General features: G+C 49.4%; 1 protein-coding gene across 6 annotated transcripts in view; it reads right to left on the minus strand.

The window, feature by feature from the left end:
- The window catches only part of ANKS1A (ankyrin repeat and sterile alpha motif domain containing 1A), a 176,500-nt gene that overhangs the window by 86,422 nt on the left and 71,388 nt on the right, over positions 1-18,690 (minus strand). For 4 of the 6 annotated variants that reach the window (XM_070418724.1, XM_070418723.1, XM_070418726.1 and 1 more), the window contains exons 2-9: positions 15,723-15,803; positions 13,843-13,999; positions 11,983-12,045; positions 4,903-5,199; positions 4,102-4,177; positions 3,720-3,821; positions 3,512-3,613; positions 1,572-1,768 (exon numbers count right to left, since the gene is read on the minus strand). In XM_070418724.1, the coding sequence (XP_070274825.1) occupies positions 1,572-1,768; positions 3,512-3,613; positions 3,720-3,821; positions 4,102-4,177; positions 4,903-5,199; positions 11,983-12,045; positions 13,843-13,999; positions 15,723-15,803 (1,075 nt within the window). The remainder of the gene's footprint in view (positions 1-1,571; positions 1,769-3,511; positions 3,614-3,719; positions 3,822-4,101; positions 4,178-4,902; positions 5,200-11,982; positions 12,046-13,842; positions 14,000-15,722; positions 15,804-18,690) is intronic. The other 2 variants (XM_070418727.1, XM_070418725.1) reach the window with 1 other exon arrangement.

An 18,690-nucleotide genomic window follows, 5' to 3' on the forward strand; every position in this document is an offset into this window, starting at 1 on the left:
TACTGGGCATCACCTGTAAGTACCACTGAAAGCAAGCCTTCCTCCACAGGTGGATCTGCTTAATTCCTTCGCTCCTAACAGGGAAAGAAGCGGAAAAGACCAGTTCTGTCCACAGAGCCACTATACTCCCGATGCGCACATAGGCACTGCCTCCACCACTCACACGTTTACCACAGTCCTGGATCACACCCTCGCTGGTGGGCTGCGACAAGATTGGCCGGCCTTTCCAAGCTTCAAATGGAAATTCGGCGTCTGTTCCAGGGCAGAGCAAGGAACCTAACTCAAAAGAACACCAAGCAACACCAGGCCACTCCCTGGGTACTCCCCGAAGCCCAAGCATCCCCTAGCAGCACCACCTAGCAGCATCACCTACAATATCACCTAGCAAGCAGCACCATCTAGCAGCACCATCTAGCAGCATCCCCTAGCAAAACCTAACAGCACCACTTAGCAGCACCATCTAGCAGCATCCCCTAGCAGCATCCCCTAGCAGCACCCCCTAGCAGCACCACCTAGCAGCATCCCCTAGCAACACCATCTAGCAGCACCACCTAGCAGCATCCCCTAGCAGCACCATCTAGGAGCACCACCTAATAGCATCACCTAGTAGCATCCCCTAGCAGCACCCCCTAGCAGCAGCACCTAAAAGTACCACCTAGCAGCATCACCTAGCAACACCATCTAGCAGCACTACCTAGTAGCATCACCTAGCAGCATCCCCTAGCAGCACCATCTAGCAGCACCACCTAGCAGCCAAAAGGCCATCCAAATGGTCATCAGCAGATCCAGACCAAAGCTGAAAGCCAGCCTCTGCAACAGGAAGAAACAATACACACGAGGCCATATGCCTGAGGTGGGATTACCCCGGGATCCTGTTAGAGCAATGGCCAGTTTAGTAAACGCCCAGGGCTCAAACTTCAGATTACTGTGTCAGCAACGCAGGAAGGTCAGTGGGACCACTGAGTCTGGCTCAGGCTCACAGTGAAACCCCAGGGAGAAGATGGGGTAAGGAGGCCAGAGCAGACGCAAGCACCAAAGACTAGTGAGACAGGAAGGTGGGCCTGAGGGAAAATTCAGGGCTGTCCTCAATGCTACAGCGGTTACAACTGGGAAGAACAGAAATGCCTCACGCCATACACATGATGATGTCGGGCTGAACCTTGCCACAGCCCCTGACACAGAAATCCACATGGGTAACCTCTGAGGTCAAGTGAAGGGGGCGTGACTCAGGGTGAACAGGAACTCGCTGCAGCAGGAACTGCTCTCCAGACAGAAAACAGGTTGCATGGCAAGGACCCCAAACACAGAGCAGCATTCAGGCTAAACACACACAAAATGCTTTAAACTGCTCTAGGGCCAAAAAGTAGTAAAAAGATGCAAACGGGTTATACTGAAATTGGAAAAACCAAAACGGTACCTCCACGAGCCCTCTGGTTTAAGCACACTGCGCGAGATGGAGCCGCAGCAGAGCCCAGGAGGCCTCCGTGCGAGCTGGCACGAGGGTACAGCTCTCTCCCCCGCCGCCCCCAGCACCCCAGCGAGCCCAGGCTGCTGAGGCCCCGGACACGTACAGGCCTCACTCCAGCAGCCTTCACTCCCGCGGCCTCGGCCTCCTTGTTCACGGAGTCCCGGTCGGACGACCGCCCGCTGGCCATGCTGTCCAGCGAGTGGCAGGAGACGGCGTTGTACAGCGCCTCGTAGGGGCCTTCCTCTTCAGTGCTTGTGTCAAAATCAATGATCAGTTCAGTCACTGCTTTCTCCACGTCACCTGAAGGGAAGGTCAGAGGGCAGGAGAGTCAACAGAAGAGCAGCCTCACGTTTCCAAGTTCTGCGACAACCCAAAGCCTGCTGAGCTCGGACTGCTCAGCACGGATCCAGAGCAGGACCATGAGCCAGGGCTGCTCCACGAGCAGAACACACAGGCCTCCCTGCTCTTTACACCAAGAAGTGGGCAGATTTCCCTCTAATTCAATATGGACAACTCTTGATATTGCTGAGGGTATCTCCCAAGATCTTCACAAATTCCCAGGGTAACATAAACCTAAACCAGAAAATGCAGCAAAGTACAACGAAAGAAATGTGAGTAAGCCTTGAAATTCTTACTAAGCAGCTCCATGTGCTCCAGGAGGAGGCGGCCCTGTCTGAGCTGGCGGTGCCTCGCTGTGAGCCTCCCTCGGGGATAACTCCGAGCCTCGGGGGACCAGATCCAAATCTATGACCCACCCTTACAGACCAGGGATCTCTGGGTTGCTTGCAAAGTCAAAACTGTGTAAGTGTAACCCTAGCCAGTTTGGCCCAGTGGATAGAGTGTCAGCCTGCGGACCGAAGGGTCCCAGGTACGATTCTGGTCACGTACCACAGTTGCAGGCTCTGGTCGGGTGTCATGGAGGAGGCAACCAATCAATGTGTTTCTCTCACATCAATATTTCTGTCTTTCCCTCTCCCACTCTCTCTAAAAAATCAATGGAAAAATTGGGTGAGGAAAAAAAGGAAAGGGGGGGAGGGAGGGAGGAAGAAACTTCATATAATATAAATAAAACAAAACTGTAAGTGTAAAACCACTGAATGCTAAGAGCTGAGGGAACTCCTAACCTCCATTACTAGAAGATTAGGAGGCCAGAAAAAAAATGTGACACGACCGGCCAGCATGGCTCAGTGGTTGAGACTTGACCTATGAACCAGGAGGTCAGGGTTCAATTCCCGAACAGGGCATATGCCCGGGTTTTTGTCTTGATCCCCAATGTGGGGCATGCAGGAGGCAGCCAATCAAAGATTCTCTCTCATCATTGATGTTTCTATTTCTCTCTCTCCCTCTACTTTCCTCTCTGAAATCAATAAAAATAAAATAAAATAAAAGTTAAAAAGTGTGACAGGGAGAAGGGCACAGCCCCAGCAGTGAAGCCAGACTGAGCAGCGTCAGCCGCGTCTCTGCTCCTGCAGCCCCTCCCGTGCTGCCTGGCTGTCCTGCTCCCCCAGGCTCTCCATTGCCATTTGCGCCTGGGCCAGTGTCGCTCCGTGTTTTGTGTTTCTCATGCATCACGCTCAGGGCCCCAAAGGCGGCCCAATACACCCGAGAAGGGGGATCCTGGCAGGAACGGAGCACCCAACCACATTCACTGGCCAGATGACGTACTACCCAAATCTGCATGCACACAGCCACCAATCACATGCGGCTCGTTACACACTGACCACGCTTAAGAGCCAACTGTGCTCGACACTAGGAAAAGGTTTCACTGAGACCTGACTTCATCTTGAGACTGTCCTGCCTACTACACATCTCAGATCTCACGGAGCCACCTGTGAACGCAGAGAATGCAATAAGGGCAGGAAGGGGCTGCTGCCAAAGGCCCAGCTGTGTCCAGAACAGCTTCATACAGTTGGAGGAAGAAAAGAACGTGAATGTGCACGTAAGTCCTCCTAACTCCCTGAAATTATTTAAATTAAGATTTTCCGTTCTGCTGAAGAACGTCCAACTTCTCAATGGGCGCCCTCCACAGAAGAGCCGCCTTACCCTGAGACTTCTGGGATATGGAGTCCGCATTGGAGATGAGAGGTGGCTGGGGTGTGGGAGTTTTCTCTGCCTCTCTTGCACTTCTTTTTCCAGTCATGTGATCTACATGGAAAGATTAAAAAAAAAATAGCTGCACCAAATACAAATGCCACGGTCTGGCCAGCGTGTAGCGTGTCCTCGTGTCCCCGGCAGGGAGCTGGACGGATACCTTCAATGAGCGCTGCTATGTGCTGGCTCTTCTGAGAAGGCAGTTCCCGGACCGTGTCCAGGGCGGTCAGTCCTCGGTGATCTTTTATGTTGACATCAATTCCTGGAAAGGCAAACCAGGTGGACCAGCGGCGTGAGCATTTGCAAGTCAGCCTCCAAGAGGGTCCAACTCCAGGACACCTAACGCTCCCAGTCGCACACCCTACATTTTTCATCCAAAGCCATTTAATCCAGCTATTCATGAACAATTCGCACACTTGCAATCAACCAGTGGAGACATACATACAACGGGTTCAAGTGCAGCCAGCAGAAGTCCCCTCCGGGGAGGCCGGGGACAGCAGCCCGGCCCTGCATGCGTGCGGACCCTGCGCTGCCGACCTCACCTGCGGCCAGCAGGATGTGCACCACATCGGTCTTGCCAAACAAAGCGGCCTCATGCAAAGCACTGCCCTTCTCCGTCTGGAAAGCAAACGAGAGCGCAGAGCGGGTGTCGTCAGGACAGCGGCTGCCCCGGTTTGGCGTGGCCACACACGACAAACGGGACGGAGACAGAGACAAGAAGGGACGGGAAGATAAATAAACCACGCAGAGTCCTGTCGATATCGTTCCCATTTTTCTTGTCTGGATTCCAAAACCACGAGCGTGGCCTGGCCCTCAGGGGTTTGCTGTGCCACCAGCAGGCCACACACGGCTGACGGTGGAGCCACGTCTGGGTAAGACTCCCCAGAACTCCACCTTCCTGGGTGGGCGGGGTCCTAAGGAAAACGCAGGGGAAAATACTCCTTCCAGGGAGGTCTGGACAGGGCGAAGCCTGAGGAACGACAGCGAACCAGCAAGGGAAACGCTGTCTCCCGTCGGCAAAGCCCGGCCGAGGGGCCTGGAGGGGCTGACGTGCAGCGAGACTCGGGTGGAGGGAGATAATGAAATGTTTCTAATCTCGAGGGCTCATCCATGACCACTTCTTTTCAGGGTGTAATGACTACGTATTACCCCTGGAAAGAAACAAAAAACAACAGCCTCACTCGGGGAGTTTATTGGTCTCTAAAGCCTCCCAGTAAAACGAGCCAACAAATGGAAGCGTCTGACACGTGGTGCGAACGTGCTAAGAGACAGCCCAGCAGCACGCACTGTGCCTTTTCCGAAACGACTAAGTCCCGGAGCCCGGGAGGTCCTCAGGCCGCTACCTGGTAGTTGCTGTCCATGCCCGCGTCCAGGAGCACCTGGACCACGGCCCTGTGGCCGTTCCTGGCCGCCAGGTGCAGGGGGGTATGCTTCTTAGTGTTGCAGCTCAGGAGGTTGGGGTGCGCGTTGAGGAGCATCTTCACCACCTCCAGCCGCCCGTAGAGCGCGGCCAGGTCCAGGGGGGTCTCGAACTTGTTGTTGCGCATCGTGGGGTCTGTGAGCTCCTCCAGGAGGACCTTCACCACCTCCGTGTGGCCGTACTGCGCTGCGCAATGCAGGGCCGTCTCGTTGTCATTGTTCTAAAGAGTTAACAAGCAGATCACATCAGAAAGGTGACTGGCAGCGGGGCCTGCGACTGGGACAATCACCCATAAAACCATTGAAATTTAAATGAGAAAAACAGCAGCAATACTTGGGGACTAAGAGAAGTCAGTCAGAATCCAAAGGTACTCCCAGGGAACAAGGCCGACTGCTCCAACAGCCACCTCTTCCCCAGGTGCTGCAAGCGGGGAGCGGCCACCTCTGTGCTGGAGGGGGGACTCCCAGCCCGGGAGTGACGGGGACTGTGGCAGGCCGTGGGAGAAGCCCTGGCACAGACAAATGCCAATAATATTACTGCCACTGATGACTCATTTTAAACTTCAACTGGTTTTACAATTTATATTTACTCAACCCTGTGGTTCTGATTCTGGATTTGTTGACTATCCACTGCTTCACACATGTTTTGAAGAGTGTGTCATGTGCTTAGCTTCTTGCATGCAAATAAATCAGCCGACAGTGAAAGCAACAGAGCAGAACACCAAAAACCACTCTGGCGATGCCAGCCAGCAGCCGTCTCCAGGAGAGGGAGGCACTTGAGGTCAGTCACAGAGGAGCAGGGCCCCGGTGCTGCCTGCACCAGCCAGTGCGTGCAGAGTCCGCAGCGGGGAAGTGTTTCTATGTGACAGATCCCATCCGACACCAGAAAGTTGCGTGAAAGGTGCAAAATATTCAACATTGTAACCATCCACTCAAATGGACACCCCCGGCCCTCGAAGCCCATGTGCTTCAAACTAAAGGTAGAACCTGGGATAAAACAGGAGAAGTTTGTGCTTTTTCAATCATCAGAAACTATTAACTATTCCAACGATGCTCTTTCTTTTATTACAACTGACGATGTATCATTAGAGCAAGAATAAATGATCTCCATGCCCCTTCCTTTGTAGGAGCACTGATGAAAGTAATTCTCCCTCGAGATTCTGCGATTCCTGAATTCACCCAGAAGCTTCTTCGGAGAAACAAAGCTTCCGAGGGGTTTGCCCATCAAGTCAATATTATGCACCTTTCAGTGGCCAAGAGATAAAAAGTAAATGTTCCCACAACTGCTTTAAGTCAATTAATGAGGGGAAAGTAACAGGCTAAGGAGTCACCCTAACATGCAAGCAATTCATCTGCTTTTGGTCTGGTATTTGACTGCATCATTTTTTCTGGCTGCACCACATGTACCAGAAAGATCCAGCGCTGTGGGGAGCAAGGCCCCAAGAGGCCAGAAAGAGCAGAGAAACTTAAATATGAAATAAGGACAGAAAGGGCAGTAGCAGGAGCCACATGCGAGATAAATGCACACAGATAAACAGAGGACGGGCACTGAGCTCGAAGGGGTTCGGGAGAGCAGCAGCTGAGGCGTGCGCCCTCACTCCCCCAGGGCAACTCCACTTCAACCTAAATGTCTGCAGGGAAGGGGCCACACGGGAGGGAGCAAATCCTTGGTTCCCTGAGCCAAACCAGCCATTTAGGACACGCATTTGGGACGCGCAATGCTAGGAAGCTATGGCATGAGCTGCCCGAGCAAACCTGGAGCTGTCCCTGCATCGTCTCATGCTGAGAAGACGGCCACATCCACAAGACCCACAGCCGCTTCCTGCAGTGCGACCCTGCGGGAGGCCTACCAGGGCTGCGTCACAAGGCCAGCGTGACAGCAAGCGCCCAGGAAGCCAGCTTGTCCCTGTTCAAACCCCAGCCCACAAGGCCTTGTTTACTCCGAAGCAGACACGGTCGTCTCTTCTATCTCCAAGTTGTCTCCCAACAACCAGAATAATCTGTCCTTGATTTTGTGAAAAGCATGCCAGGAGGGCCTGAACAACTGTGAAACTCTACACCGTCCAGCAGCAAATCAGTCTCCCTGTTCGTTTCGTTTCGTCTCGTTGTTGCCAGAATAAAGGCAGCTGCCACAAAGCCGCCTTCTAGGGAAGGGTGGTCACCACCAGGCAGTCCCCGCCCCTGCTGAAGCGGGCTGACCACATCTCCGCAGCACGGCATGCTCGGGCGCAGCAGGCAGCATCTCCCTGTGTTTCAGCCTTGCCAGACATGGTCTGGTGACCACGATGATCTGGAGTTTATGTCTGTGGTGAGCACATCTCTCGACTACTGACCACAGGCATCAGGCATCACCGTGAACTCCTCCTACTGCTTCCCGTGAGCCTGACAGCCTTCAGGGCAGGAAGGTGTCAGGGCAGGAAGGCACTACATGCTGATCCCTCAAGAGGGGAGGGTTCCAAGGAGCGCAGACTTCTAACCACCTGGAACCTTCTCTCCCACACCTTCCAAATTGCAGCACTGGTGCTCACAACACCTCAAGAGTCTCCTAGACCATTTTACTATGAATCTGGACTAAGGAAGGGGACTGAGATGAAATACCCTAATTTTCTCCAAAATCTCTGCACAAACTTTCCATTCCCACCCATCTTGAGAAACATTTTCATTTTTCCTTGCTATATATGGCCAGTACTTCTAAGACAAAAGCGATCCCTCATACCCTTTACACCTGGAGACCTCATTCGATGTGTAAATCCATTCGATGTATGCGTTTACACACACACTACAAGCAGCACACAACCACAAAGAAACATTTCCATGGCCTTTCTCTCCTTGGAACTATTCAGAACCATCAGTTCCCAGCCGAGATCGCACCCAGCTGCACTCTGTGCGCTGCGGACAGACGCCGAGCCTGGGGACACCTGGGAGGCAGCTCTCTGTAGCGACAATGGTACAGGCTCGAGAAATGGACCAAAAACTGGTACAAAAGGACAAACTGGGTCTACTGAGATTCAGAAGATTCAGGAGAAACGTGTGTACTGAGTCCGCCACATGGAAGGCAGGCTCTGACCGAGAGATGAAGGTTTAGGAAGACAGATGTCAAACAACCAAAACTCAGTGGAATCCTGAAAGAGGCTGCCAAGCAGTAATTTTGCTTGTTACTAGGAGAAACAAACAAACAAACAAACAAGAGGTAGATGGCCACCTCTGAGGTGAGAGAAGATTCCCGCTCTGGGTGGAAAGTTAGCTCAGATCAGTGGTTCTCTACCTGGCTTCGTTTAGGAATTAAAGTAATTAATACTAAGCCCCAAACCAGACTCGACAAGGCAGCACCTCAGAGGGTAAAGCCCAGGAAAACTATTATTAAAAAGCTTACCAAGCCCAGCAAGCTTGCCTCAGTGGTTGAGCATCAACCTATGAACCAGGAGGTCACGGTTCGATTCCCAGTCAGTGCACATGCCCGGGTTTGTGGGCTGGATCCCCAAGAGGGAGCATGCAGGAGGCAGCCAATCAATGATTCTCTCTCATCATTGAAGTTTCTCTCTCTCTCCCTCTCTGAAATCATAAAAACATATTAAAAAAAAAAAAAAGCTTACCACCCTGGCAGGCACCCACTCACCAAGCACTCATTCACCACCATCAGGAGTGAGACAGACTGACAGCCGTGCCTGTGCTGTGGCACACTAAATAGGAGGGACATGACATTTCCCCTGAGGTTCCCCGCCATAAACCTACACCCGGAACAAGGGTATCCGACCAACGCAAACTGGTGGACAGTCAACAAAGTGGGCCCACACTCTTCAAACTGTCACGCAGTGGAAGGCTGAGGAGCTGTTCCAGGTCACGTGTGATCCTGGATTGGATCCTGGACCGGGGGGAAAAATAACTGCTCTAAAGCAGCGGTCGCCAACCTTTTGGACCTCACGGACCACCAGTTGGCAACCGCTGCTCTAAAGGACATTATTGAGCAATTAGTGAAATTTGAACATGGATTCTATATTGGATAACAGCATTAAATCAACGTTGAACTTTCTGAATTTGATCATTGCATTATGGTTATACAAGTGAATGCCCTCATTCTTGGGAGATATGTGCTCAAGTATTTGGGGCTAAAGGCTCTGATGTCATAATTTCAAACAGTCCATCATCAACTATAACAACAGCAAAATATATGGGAGGGACATGCTAATATGACAAAATGCTAACAACTGGTTAATCTAGGAGAACACAGTGCAGTTCACTGCATTATTCTTGCAACTTTTGTAAGGTGGAAATTTAAAAAAATAAAAGTTTAATAAAAGCTTGCTAGATGATTCTGATGCAACCAGACAAGCTGAATAGCACGTGGGGACAACTGGTCTAGATCAGTGGTCGCCAACCGGTGGTCCGCAGACCACTGGTGGTCCATGAGGTCCGAAAGGTTGGCGACCTCTGGTCTAGATAACTTCCAGTTCTCTTTAAGCTCTAAGATTAAATTATTATTTTTTAATCTTTAATCTGCACCCAAGGATGTTTTTTCCATTTAAAAAGGAATGTTTAATGTGATATTTCTGAAATACCACAATTTTTTTTAAAGAGAGAGTGGAAGGGAGAGTGGTAGGAAGAAGAGAGAGAGAAACATCGATGTGAGAGAGACTCCTGCATGCACCCAACTGGGTCTGGGGATCAAACCTGCAACCTAAACACGTGCCCTTGACCAGGAATCAACCCCGAGACCCTGCAGTGTGTGGGCTGATGCTCTAACCATTGAGATTACTGGCCAGGCTAAGATTAAATTATTTTTAAGTGAATAGAAAAATAGATCTACCCTAAAACAATTTGATTGTTGCTCATCTTATGATATTCAGACTAAGTTAAAATTATTGTACTAGTAAAAGGGAAAAACAATTTCAATGGTTCCATCTTAGCTAAGGACTTAAGTTTGGACTGGGTTATACTGACTTGTGAAAAAGGGAAGGTGGAGATGAAAGCTCATGAAAACTACCTCCGCTCCCCAGAAAGGCCCCTGAGACGGGTGCCTGATATGATTTAGCAGCAAAAGTTCTTTAGCAGCCAGGACAGCATGAGTGTCGGCCCATGAACCAGGAGGTCACGGTTCGATTCCCAGTCAGGGCACATGCCTGGGTTGCAGGCTCGATCCCCCAGTAGAGGACATGCAGGAGGCAGCTGATCAATGATTCTCTCTCATCATTGATGTTTCTCTTTCTCGCTCTCTCTCTCTCTCTCTCTCCTTTCTTCTATCAGTAAAAAGATATATTTTTTAAAAAGTCCTTTAGCAAAACAACTCCTAGACACAAGCCAGGTCAATAAAAACCTATGGGGTGAGGATATAAACTAGGGAGCTCAGAGTCAAGTCAGCTCAAGAGGAGTTTGTATTCTTAGCACCCAAATAGCTTTATCCCTTGAGGCCTTTGTATCCGTTGCCCTGGGGCGGGGGCAGGGAAAGGCAGAGGCAAAGGACAGTATTTCCAAATAGAGAAGTATACTCTTATTCCATGTAGACTTCCTTTTATGTGTGTAGAACGGAGGGATAGGAAAATGTGCTTTCAAAACCAAGTACTGCCTTTTAATCAGCTTCGTAAGCTAACCAACCACGGAATCACAGAAGGGAAACCAATCAGCTCAAGGTGCCTCCCCCAACAAAAACTACGAGGAACAAGGAACAAATTCCAAACTGCCGTTTCAGAAACACCACCTTATACATTCCTTTTTAAGGGAGGGCCTCCAAAAGTACTACTGACCAGATAGTTATACTTCATGTGCATTATCTTAAACTCCAAAACAACCCAGCAAAGCAGATGGCATTCCCCATCTTACAGAAGAGGAGACCAAGGCTCAGAGAAAGTAACTTGTTTAAGTCAACAAAACCAGGTACGTGGTAGCACAGAATTTAAACGCAAGCCCGACTGGAGAGGCGGTGACCTGTGAGAGGCCTCACTCTACCACACCACCTTCAAGAAGAGAAGAAAACTAGGACAGAGTCACTTCTATTTTGAAGATGAGAAGACGGAATTTAAAGAGTGGCCCCAAACAAAAGCTAATGTGTTCCACTCCCAATCAAACTGCTTCCCCACCGTCAAGGCCCAACGGCAGGCAGCGGCTGCATGTGCTGAGTCAGCGTTTCTCAGAGGAAAGCACGGTGTGCCTGCAGAAGCACCGTCCGTCTCCTTCCCTGACGGCATTTCACAGCAAGAAAAAGGCAGTGACAACCACATACCAGATTGCTGCCAATCAGCAAATCTCACCCGAACGAAAACTCAGACCAAACACAGCAAGTGAGAGCGCTGAGGAAGAGGGGACCGCCACCACCACCACCCTCGGCCACCACGTGGCGAGGGCTGCGGGCAGCAAGACTGCCCAGCCTCACGGGAGGGAGACAATGCAACTAACTGCCCTGCTTGGCCTGGCAACTCCACGTCCTGTTTCAGAGCCTCCCAATGGCCAAGCGTGACCGTCTGGGAGAGGAATGGCGGCTTTACAGCCCCAGGCAAAAATGCACGAACCCAAGGAACTGCGGGGGCACAAGCCACCACGCCCGTCGCCCACACCTCCCTCTGCCCGCCACAAGCTCTCAAAAACCAGATTCCATTTCAAGAGAAAATAGAACTCAGACTAAAAAAATTTAATCCAGGAAATAAAACCTACTCATTTTTTCTGTGCTTCATAAAAAACAAGCTCATGTGTTTGACATTTTTCTTTTTTGAATTTAAATGTTAGAAATACAATAGTAAGTTATGCAAATATATGGCCCCATCTCCTTCCCCAATTCTGCCACTTGTACGCTTTTCAGACATTCCAGAAAAAGCACCCGCCTTCCAGAATTAGGATGGATTTTAAAGCAAAACCACGCCCCTGGAAGCTGCATTTTCCACTCCCAGACAGACAGGCCGAGGCTGAAGCAGACACCAGGGTGAGGAACCCGAGGGGACAGAGGGAAGCGAGGGGACCCAGGAGAAAGCACAGCTTGGAGAAATGATGCAGAGAAACCCTGACAGCAAAGTACACACCTTGGCATTGATATAAGGGTCAAAGGGGCCGTGCTTTTTGAGTTCTTTGATCTCAAGAGCATTCTACAAAAAGGAGAGGAAAAGAAAAGGTGATGATGAAATGGATGAAACACATCAAAGCAATTGCACAGCCCCGAGGGGCCCAACACTAGCACAAGGGGGACCAGCCCTCCGGGTGCCTGAAGGGAAGTTAATGGGGAAGATGGTCTCCAGGGCTCGGCAGGCGTCACCCCTCTTATCCAAGCATCCAGCTGAAACCACAGTCATGGCAATTACAGAAGTCGATGCAGTGCCTGGAACTACCTAGATCCATTCGGTTCTTCAAGCTGCTGCAGCTATCCCAGCCCCTGCCCCACCCCCCTGCCAGCCCCGCCCTCAAAGCACTGGGCTGTGTCCCCCCAAAGGCTAGTCCGGGGGGAGGCAGCTGTGAGCAGGACAAGCTAGCACACTCAAGTGGCTCAGAAGTCCAAGCGGCTGTGTTCCAAGGCAGACGTGAGCAGAGGCTTAGAGACGGCTGCTGAAATGTTTTTCAATGAGAAGGACTTCAATGGCTGACTAGTTTTTTCCAACACTGAGGAATATTACTTAACAGCAAACTTCCTTACAAAGTTCCTCCAGATAAGAAAAGTTACAATCACCTTAGCCAGGAGGAGTAAGGTGCATTCAGATTCTACAGAGAACACTTTTAATTCTAATGTTATAAAAACAAACACCCTCACTGATTACTTTAAATGTCTGTTGCTCACCAGAAAGTACAGCCCAGGAGGGGACGGGAGGCCGATTAACAGCTCCACACACACACTCTCCAGATGGGGACATGGGGGCCCTGGCCCAGGTTCTCGCGCCCCGGGGTGAAGCTGCCCCCAACCCAGTCGTGCCCGAACAGCGCACGGAGGGAGCGGGCGTGGCCTCACTGACAGATGGCTCTGCGAGTCGCCTCTTCCTTTTAGAGGAATAACCCTGATCTGGTCATACAGGTAGCTTAACAATCTGCTCTCAGCAGAGGCATTAGGAAAATAACCCCACACTCAGCGAGGATGAGCAGCTTCTCTCATTCAAGCACCTAAGTATCTGCTTCAGTGCTGAGCAGAGAGGGGAAGGGCCGAATGGCTTGTCTTACAGGGAAAGCCCATCTCCTCTCAGACCCAAACTTAAGGGCATTTCACAGGAGGCCTGTCTAGAACATGCATAATTGGAGTGTAACTTTCCCAAAGCAATAAGAGGACCTAAGTCCATGGCCACTGTGAGGTATTTTCACTCAAACGCTGCCTTTTTATTTTCTAAGAATTACCTCTGCTTTGTCACAGCATGCTCCCTCTTAAATGAACATTAGAGGGCGCCAGGGACATGCTCTGCATTCCGTGAAGACCCCCCGGCCCCCCACCGCCGTGTCTGGGAGCTCGCTTTCACCAGGCTCGGGCCTTCCTGGGCTGCGAGTGCTGCCTCGTGTAAAACAGCAGCAGGGCTCACACGGTACTCACGCACGGACACGTGCTTACCGGCTGCAGTCGCGATGCCATGTCAGTGGCATAAGCACAAGCTGCAATGAACTAATAAGCCCGCCAGCTTGAAACAGACGCTAAGAGTTTTGCAGAATTCGCATTATTTCCAATTTTGCACAAGGTTAGTATTTATGTTCCTGTTAGTGTTACTCCACGCCCGCATGATTCACGTGCATATAAAATGCATCTCATGGAATGGGATCTCCTTGATGCACTAAGAGGCGTGGTGTTGAGAGGAGGCAGCCACCCCTGGGCCTGGGAGAGCCGGTGCCTGGGGTCTGAGCTAAGGGACTGCAGCGGCGATGGCCGCGAGGTCTTGGCTGCAGCTAAATGGAAGCACGCGTCCCTCCCTTCCAACCTGCTCATTGACTCTGGTGTGAGAGGGCCCTTGATGGATGAGCAACCGCACGATCTGGGCGTCTCCTTTCCAGGCTGCCAAGTGCAGAGGGTAACAGCCTTTGGAGTCGGCCACATTGGTCAGCGCGTCGTTCCTCAGAAGAACCTCGACCACATCCCTGGAAGGCAAAGGTCAGTCATGAGTTTGCAGAACCCGGAAGTCTTTCCCACCAACGGCTCTTCACACATGTGCACAGCACAAAGCGTTGCACACACAGCTGGTACCTCATCCTGCTCCCCGTCCACCCGAGCTCATGCCCAGCCTCTTCCTTTTATTCCAGGGGCTACTTTGCACAGTTGCGGGCATGCGGCCGAACCGTCCCGTGTCCCACACACTGGTTCTTCGCCTCCCCGTTTATCTCAGTAACCCATCCATTTTCCATTACTCTGAAAACGTCCGGTCCCCTTGTCTAAGCTTTGCAATGTCTCCTTGTTTGTGATGTTTAAACAGCATCCAGGGACAGAATTTACATCAACGTCATGCAAGACAGATATCATCATCCACCACATTATTCAGAGCAGCGGTCGCCAACCTTTCGGACCTCTGGTCCTCGGACCACCCACTAGCGACCGCTGCTTCAGAGCGCTCAGTGTGTGGGAGCTGAAGTGGCCAGGCAGAGCAGAAGTAAAGCTGCTGCAAACATGAGCCAGACGCCTGTGCTTTCATGTCATACATCCAGGAAGAAGGACTTGGCATTCTTCGAGGTGACACCACTGATTAAGCAGCTACAAATGTACAGTCATCCCCATGCACAAGGCCGGAGAAGGCCCGACTGTAAATAAAAACAGCATCTGGAGATCAGCTTGGCTAACAAGTTAGTCTCTTAAGTTCAAGATCCACTTTAATTCAGGTCACCCCACTATTTAAGGGGGCGGGGTCTCCACATATTTCTTGTCAGCTTTGTCTAAAATGGCACAGAAAGGATGTGACGACCACATTCACTATATCTGAGAAAAGTGTAATGCAGAAGGTAACAATCAGAGTCAACTGGGCCTGGCCAAAGGCTGTACAGTGACACAGAAAACCACAAGGTGTGTGGCCCTGCTCTTGTTCAGAAGAATCTAAACTGGTTCCAATAATCCCTCCTCCTAAAAGCTAAACTTCTTCGCTCATCTCGCAGGGTATGTGCCAATCTCTCTCTATTCTGTGACGGCCTGGTTCCCATTCTCCCACATCCTGGTGAGCCTATTCACTGTACCCCACATGGCGCCTGCCCCTGGCAGAGCCCTCAGTCTCCTTACCTGATGGGCAGCGCCCTCTTTCAGCTGCCAATCATTTAAACCAACGCCTTCTTCTCCCAACCCCAAGCACACCTCCAGGAACTCTCCACACATCCCACCCAATCCCAATAACCTCTCTGTATGTCAGAGATTTAAATAGGCCTTATTTTTCATGTGTTTCTTTCCTTAAAAATAGTTCTTACTGCCCATGAGGAAAAATGGCAAAAGTAATTAAGTAACTACTTAATAGAAGGAAAGGTTTTCAGAACCAACCCATCAGTTTTCAGTGTGTAGAGGGGCTGTTACCTGACAGCTGCTCCAGCTCTTTCTGCCCAAAGTCGGTGCTCACATAGATGACTGTGGCACTGCACATTTCGGGGGGTGGGCGGAGGGCACCGAAGAAAAGGTAAGCTCAACCTTCGGCTCAGCCTTTTGAGGGGAGCGTGGGGAAGGATGTTCAAGTAGTTACACACTAAAGAGAGATTCGGGAATGCTGGGCTAAATTCAGTTTTTTTTTCTCAGCGCGGCTGCTCAGTAATCCTTCACAGGAACCCAAAGGCGGAAGGCCTGCATGGAAGGGTGGGTGGAAGGGCGGGCGGAAGGCGGCAGGTCAGTACTTACCTGTGGCCATTCAGAGCAGCGTGGTGCAGGGGGGTGTACCCCGTACTGTCTACACAGTTCACGTTGGGCCCTCTCCAGATGCTGTGGAGAAAGAAGAAAGGCCGAAGTCACACACCAAATTTGGATTCAGCTAGCTGCTTGGGAAGGAAGCCTGTGTGATGTTCAGGCCCTTCCCCATGACTTCCGACAAAGGCCGGCAGCAGTTTACCCAGCGGCCCCCAGCACCCTTCTCATCTGTAACTGCAGAAACCGCTCTGTCCGGGGCGGGTGCCTCTGAAGACTCCCAGGATCCTAAGAACAGCTCATTGAAAGGTCATCAGGAACACCGCTGAACCAAGCCCCTCGGCCAGTCGCAGGCCTGAGCACCCATCGCTATGCGGGTGCCGGAGGCTTCCGAGAGGCCTCCATACAGACCAGTGGTAATCAGGACAATTCAACCACCAGGGGCAAGATCAAAGGGCTCACATTCATAAAAGCACAGGGATACATGTGCTAAGATGCAAGAGACAATCTGCCTTTCCTTTGTGAATGTGTCTTATTGGTAATAAAAAATGAACAACAGAACTATAATTTCAGTGCCTTATTTGAATTAAAAGTACTATACTAGGAAGGTTGAAATGTCGTCTTATTTAATCCTCAAAGGCTTACTTCTGAATCCACACCTCAGTGCATTGGCCAGAGCTTCTAAAATACTCTAAGTAGCCCGGCCAGTGTGGTTCTGTGGTTGAATTCAACCTATGAACCAGGAGGTCACGGTTCGATTCCTGATCAGGGCACATGCTTGGGTATGGGGCTCAATCCCCAGTGTGGGCATGCAGGAGGCAGCTGATCAATGATTCTCTTTCATCATGGAAGTTTCTATCTCTCTTTCCCTCTCCCTTCCTCTCTGAAATCAACAAAAATATATTTTTAAAATAAATAAATAAAATACTCTAGTAGAGGGCAGCCTTATTTTGGCCTTGCTTTTAATGAGAATGCCTCTAATGTTTTTGGCAATTGGTTTGATACATGTAAACAAATATCTTATTTTTTCCTGTTTAAAGTATTATTAAAAATAGTTGTTTAATTTAAGCGCATTTTCTGCATCTATGGAGATAAACAGTTTTTCACATTTAACGAACTAATATGTTGTTATCAACAGGTTTCTTAATATTGAATGATTCTTTGATTCCTGGAATAAACCAAAAACCTTATTTGACCATTCTTCATTATGGCCATGCTGGTGAATTCTATTTGAGAGTGTTTTATTTACAATTTTCACATCTGCATTTGTAACTGAGACTGGTCTAAAGTTTTTGCTTTTTTGCTATTGCTATTGAATGCATTAGTGTTGGGGTTTGGTCACAGTCAGCTAGGAGAGATCTACCCATGTCTACATTCAGGAATCAATAACACAGAGCACTAAAATGATAAACAATCACCAATAAAACCATCTGGGCCCAGAGCCTTTATGCTCACATGTTGGAAGCAATGTTATTTATGACAACAAAATTCTGGAAATAACCCAAAAGTCTATCAATAGAGAATGATTTGAAAACTATGGTATAGACCAGTGATGGCGAACCTTTTGAGCTCGGCGTGTCAGCATTTTGAAAAACCCTAACTTAACTCTGGTGCCATGTCACATATAGAAATTTTTTGATCTTTGCAACCATAGTAAAACAAAGACTTATATTTTTGATATTTATTTTATATTTTTAAATGCCATTTAACAAAGAAAAATCAACCAAAAAAATGAGTTCGTGTGTCACCTCTGACACGCGTGTCATAGGTTCACCATCACTGGTATAGACCCATAGTAGAATTTCATATACCAGTTACATTGCTGTGCAATAAGACAGAATAGAGATTATAATATAATGTTAAAGAGAAAAAAAGAAACAAAATTCTAAATACTGTAGAGAAAGAATATGTGAGGGGTATTTCTGAGGATAGTGAATTGAGTGCACAAAATTTACTCAACCTCCTGTAAAAGTTCTACCAAGTGACAGAAATAATTCTCACCCTACACCAGAGAGAGAGAGAGAGAGAGAGAGACGAACAGACAGACAGACATCAAGTAACTGACAACACTGAGGAATTCTTAAAAGGCAAAAATCAGATGAGGTCGGAGCTACAAAGATACAACCCAAAAGAATGCCAATTACAGTAATCACATACTATTTTTCACCCAGCAGACTGAAAAATGAAAATGACAGGGAAACAAGCACTCTTAAACCCCACCGGTATGAGTTTAAATTGGTGAATTCCTGTGGGAAGACAGTTTGGCAGCATCCACCAAAACCAAAAATAGGCATCCACTCTGTGCCAGCATTTCCACTTCCAGGCAACTGTCCAACGGAAACGCTGCACGGTGCACCGAGGCCCGTACTTGCACAGGTTGCGTCCATGAAGAATCAAAACTAAAACCTTAATGACCATCCTAGGTGAGCAGTTAAATACCAGGTACGCCCATAAAATGAATTATATTATAACCATCAACAACAACGACAACAAAGGCAAGAGAAGAAAATGAGTTGGACCTATATGGCCTGACATGGAAAGAGTCCCCAAGACATTGTTTGTTATGGGCAAGTGAAAAAAAGAAGCCACAGCATAATACACAGAATAGGAGCCCCGCAGGGTATGTGTATATGTGCACCCCCTGAGGCGGGCGATGGGAACAGTGCTCACCCAGTGCTGGGCACCCCCGGGGAAACGTATGTTGGGGTTGCTGCAGAATGGTGAAGAGGAACATTCATTCATGTTCCTTCTGCATTCTACCACGGTTTAAAATATTTACAATGAAAATATTTTTATAATTTTTTTAAAGAGAAGAACCAAATAGGAATGCTAATAATAAATGGATGTATATGTGAGACAGGGGCCACTTTATTGAGCCTGTAGGTATTAGGCCTAAAATCTTGAGATAAATTTTCAGCTTGGCCCATGTGGTTCAGTGGTTGAGCAACGACCCATGAACCAAGAG

This window comes from Myotis yumanensis, unplaced genomic scaffold, assembly GCF_028538775.1.
Source record: "Myotis yumanensis isolate MYYU_CA2020_CCGP unplaced genomic scaffold, mMyoYum1.0.hap1 SCAF_6, whole genome shotgun sequence".
Lineage (NCBI taxonomy): Eukaryota > Metazoa > Chordata > Mammalia > Chiroptera > Vespertilionidae > Myotis > Myotis yumanensis.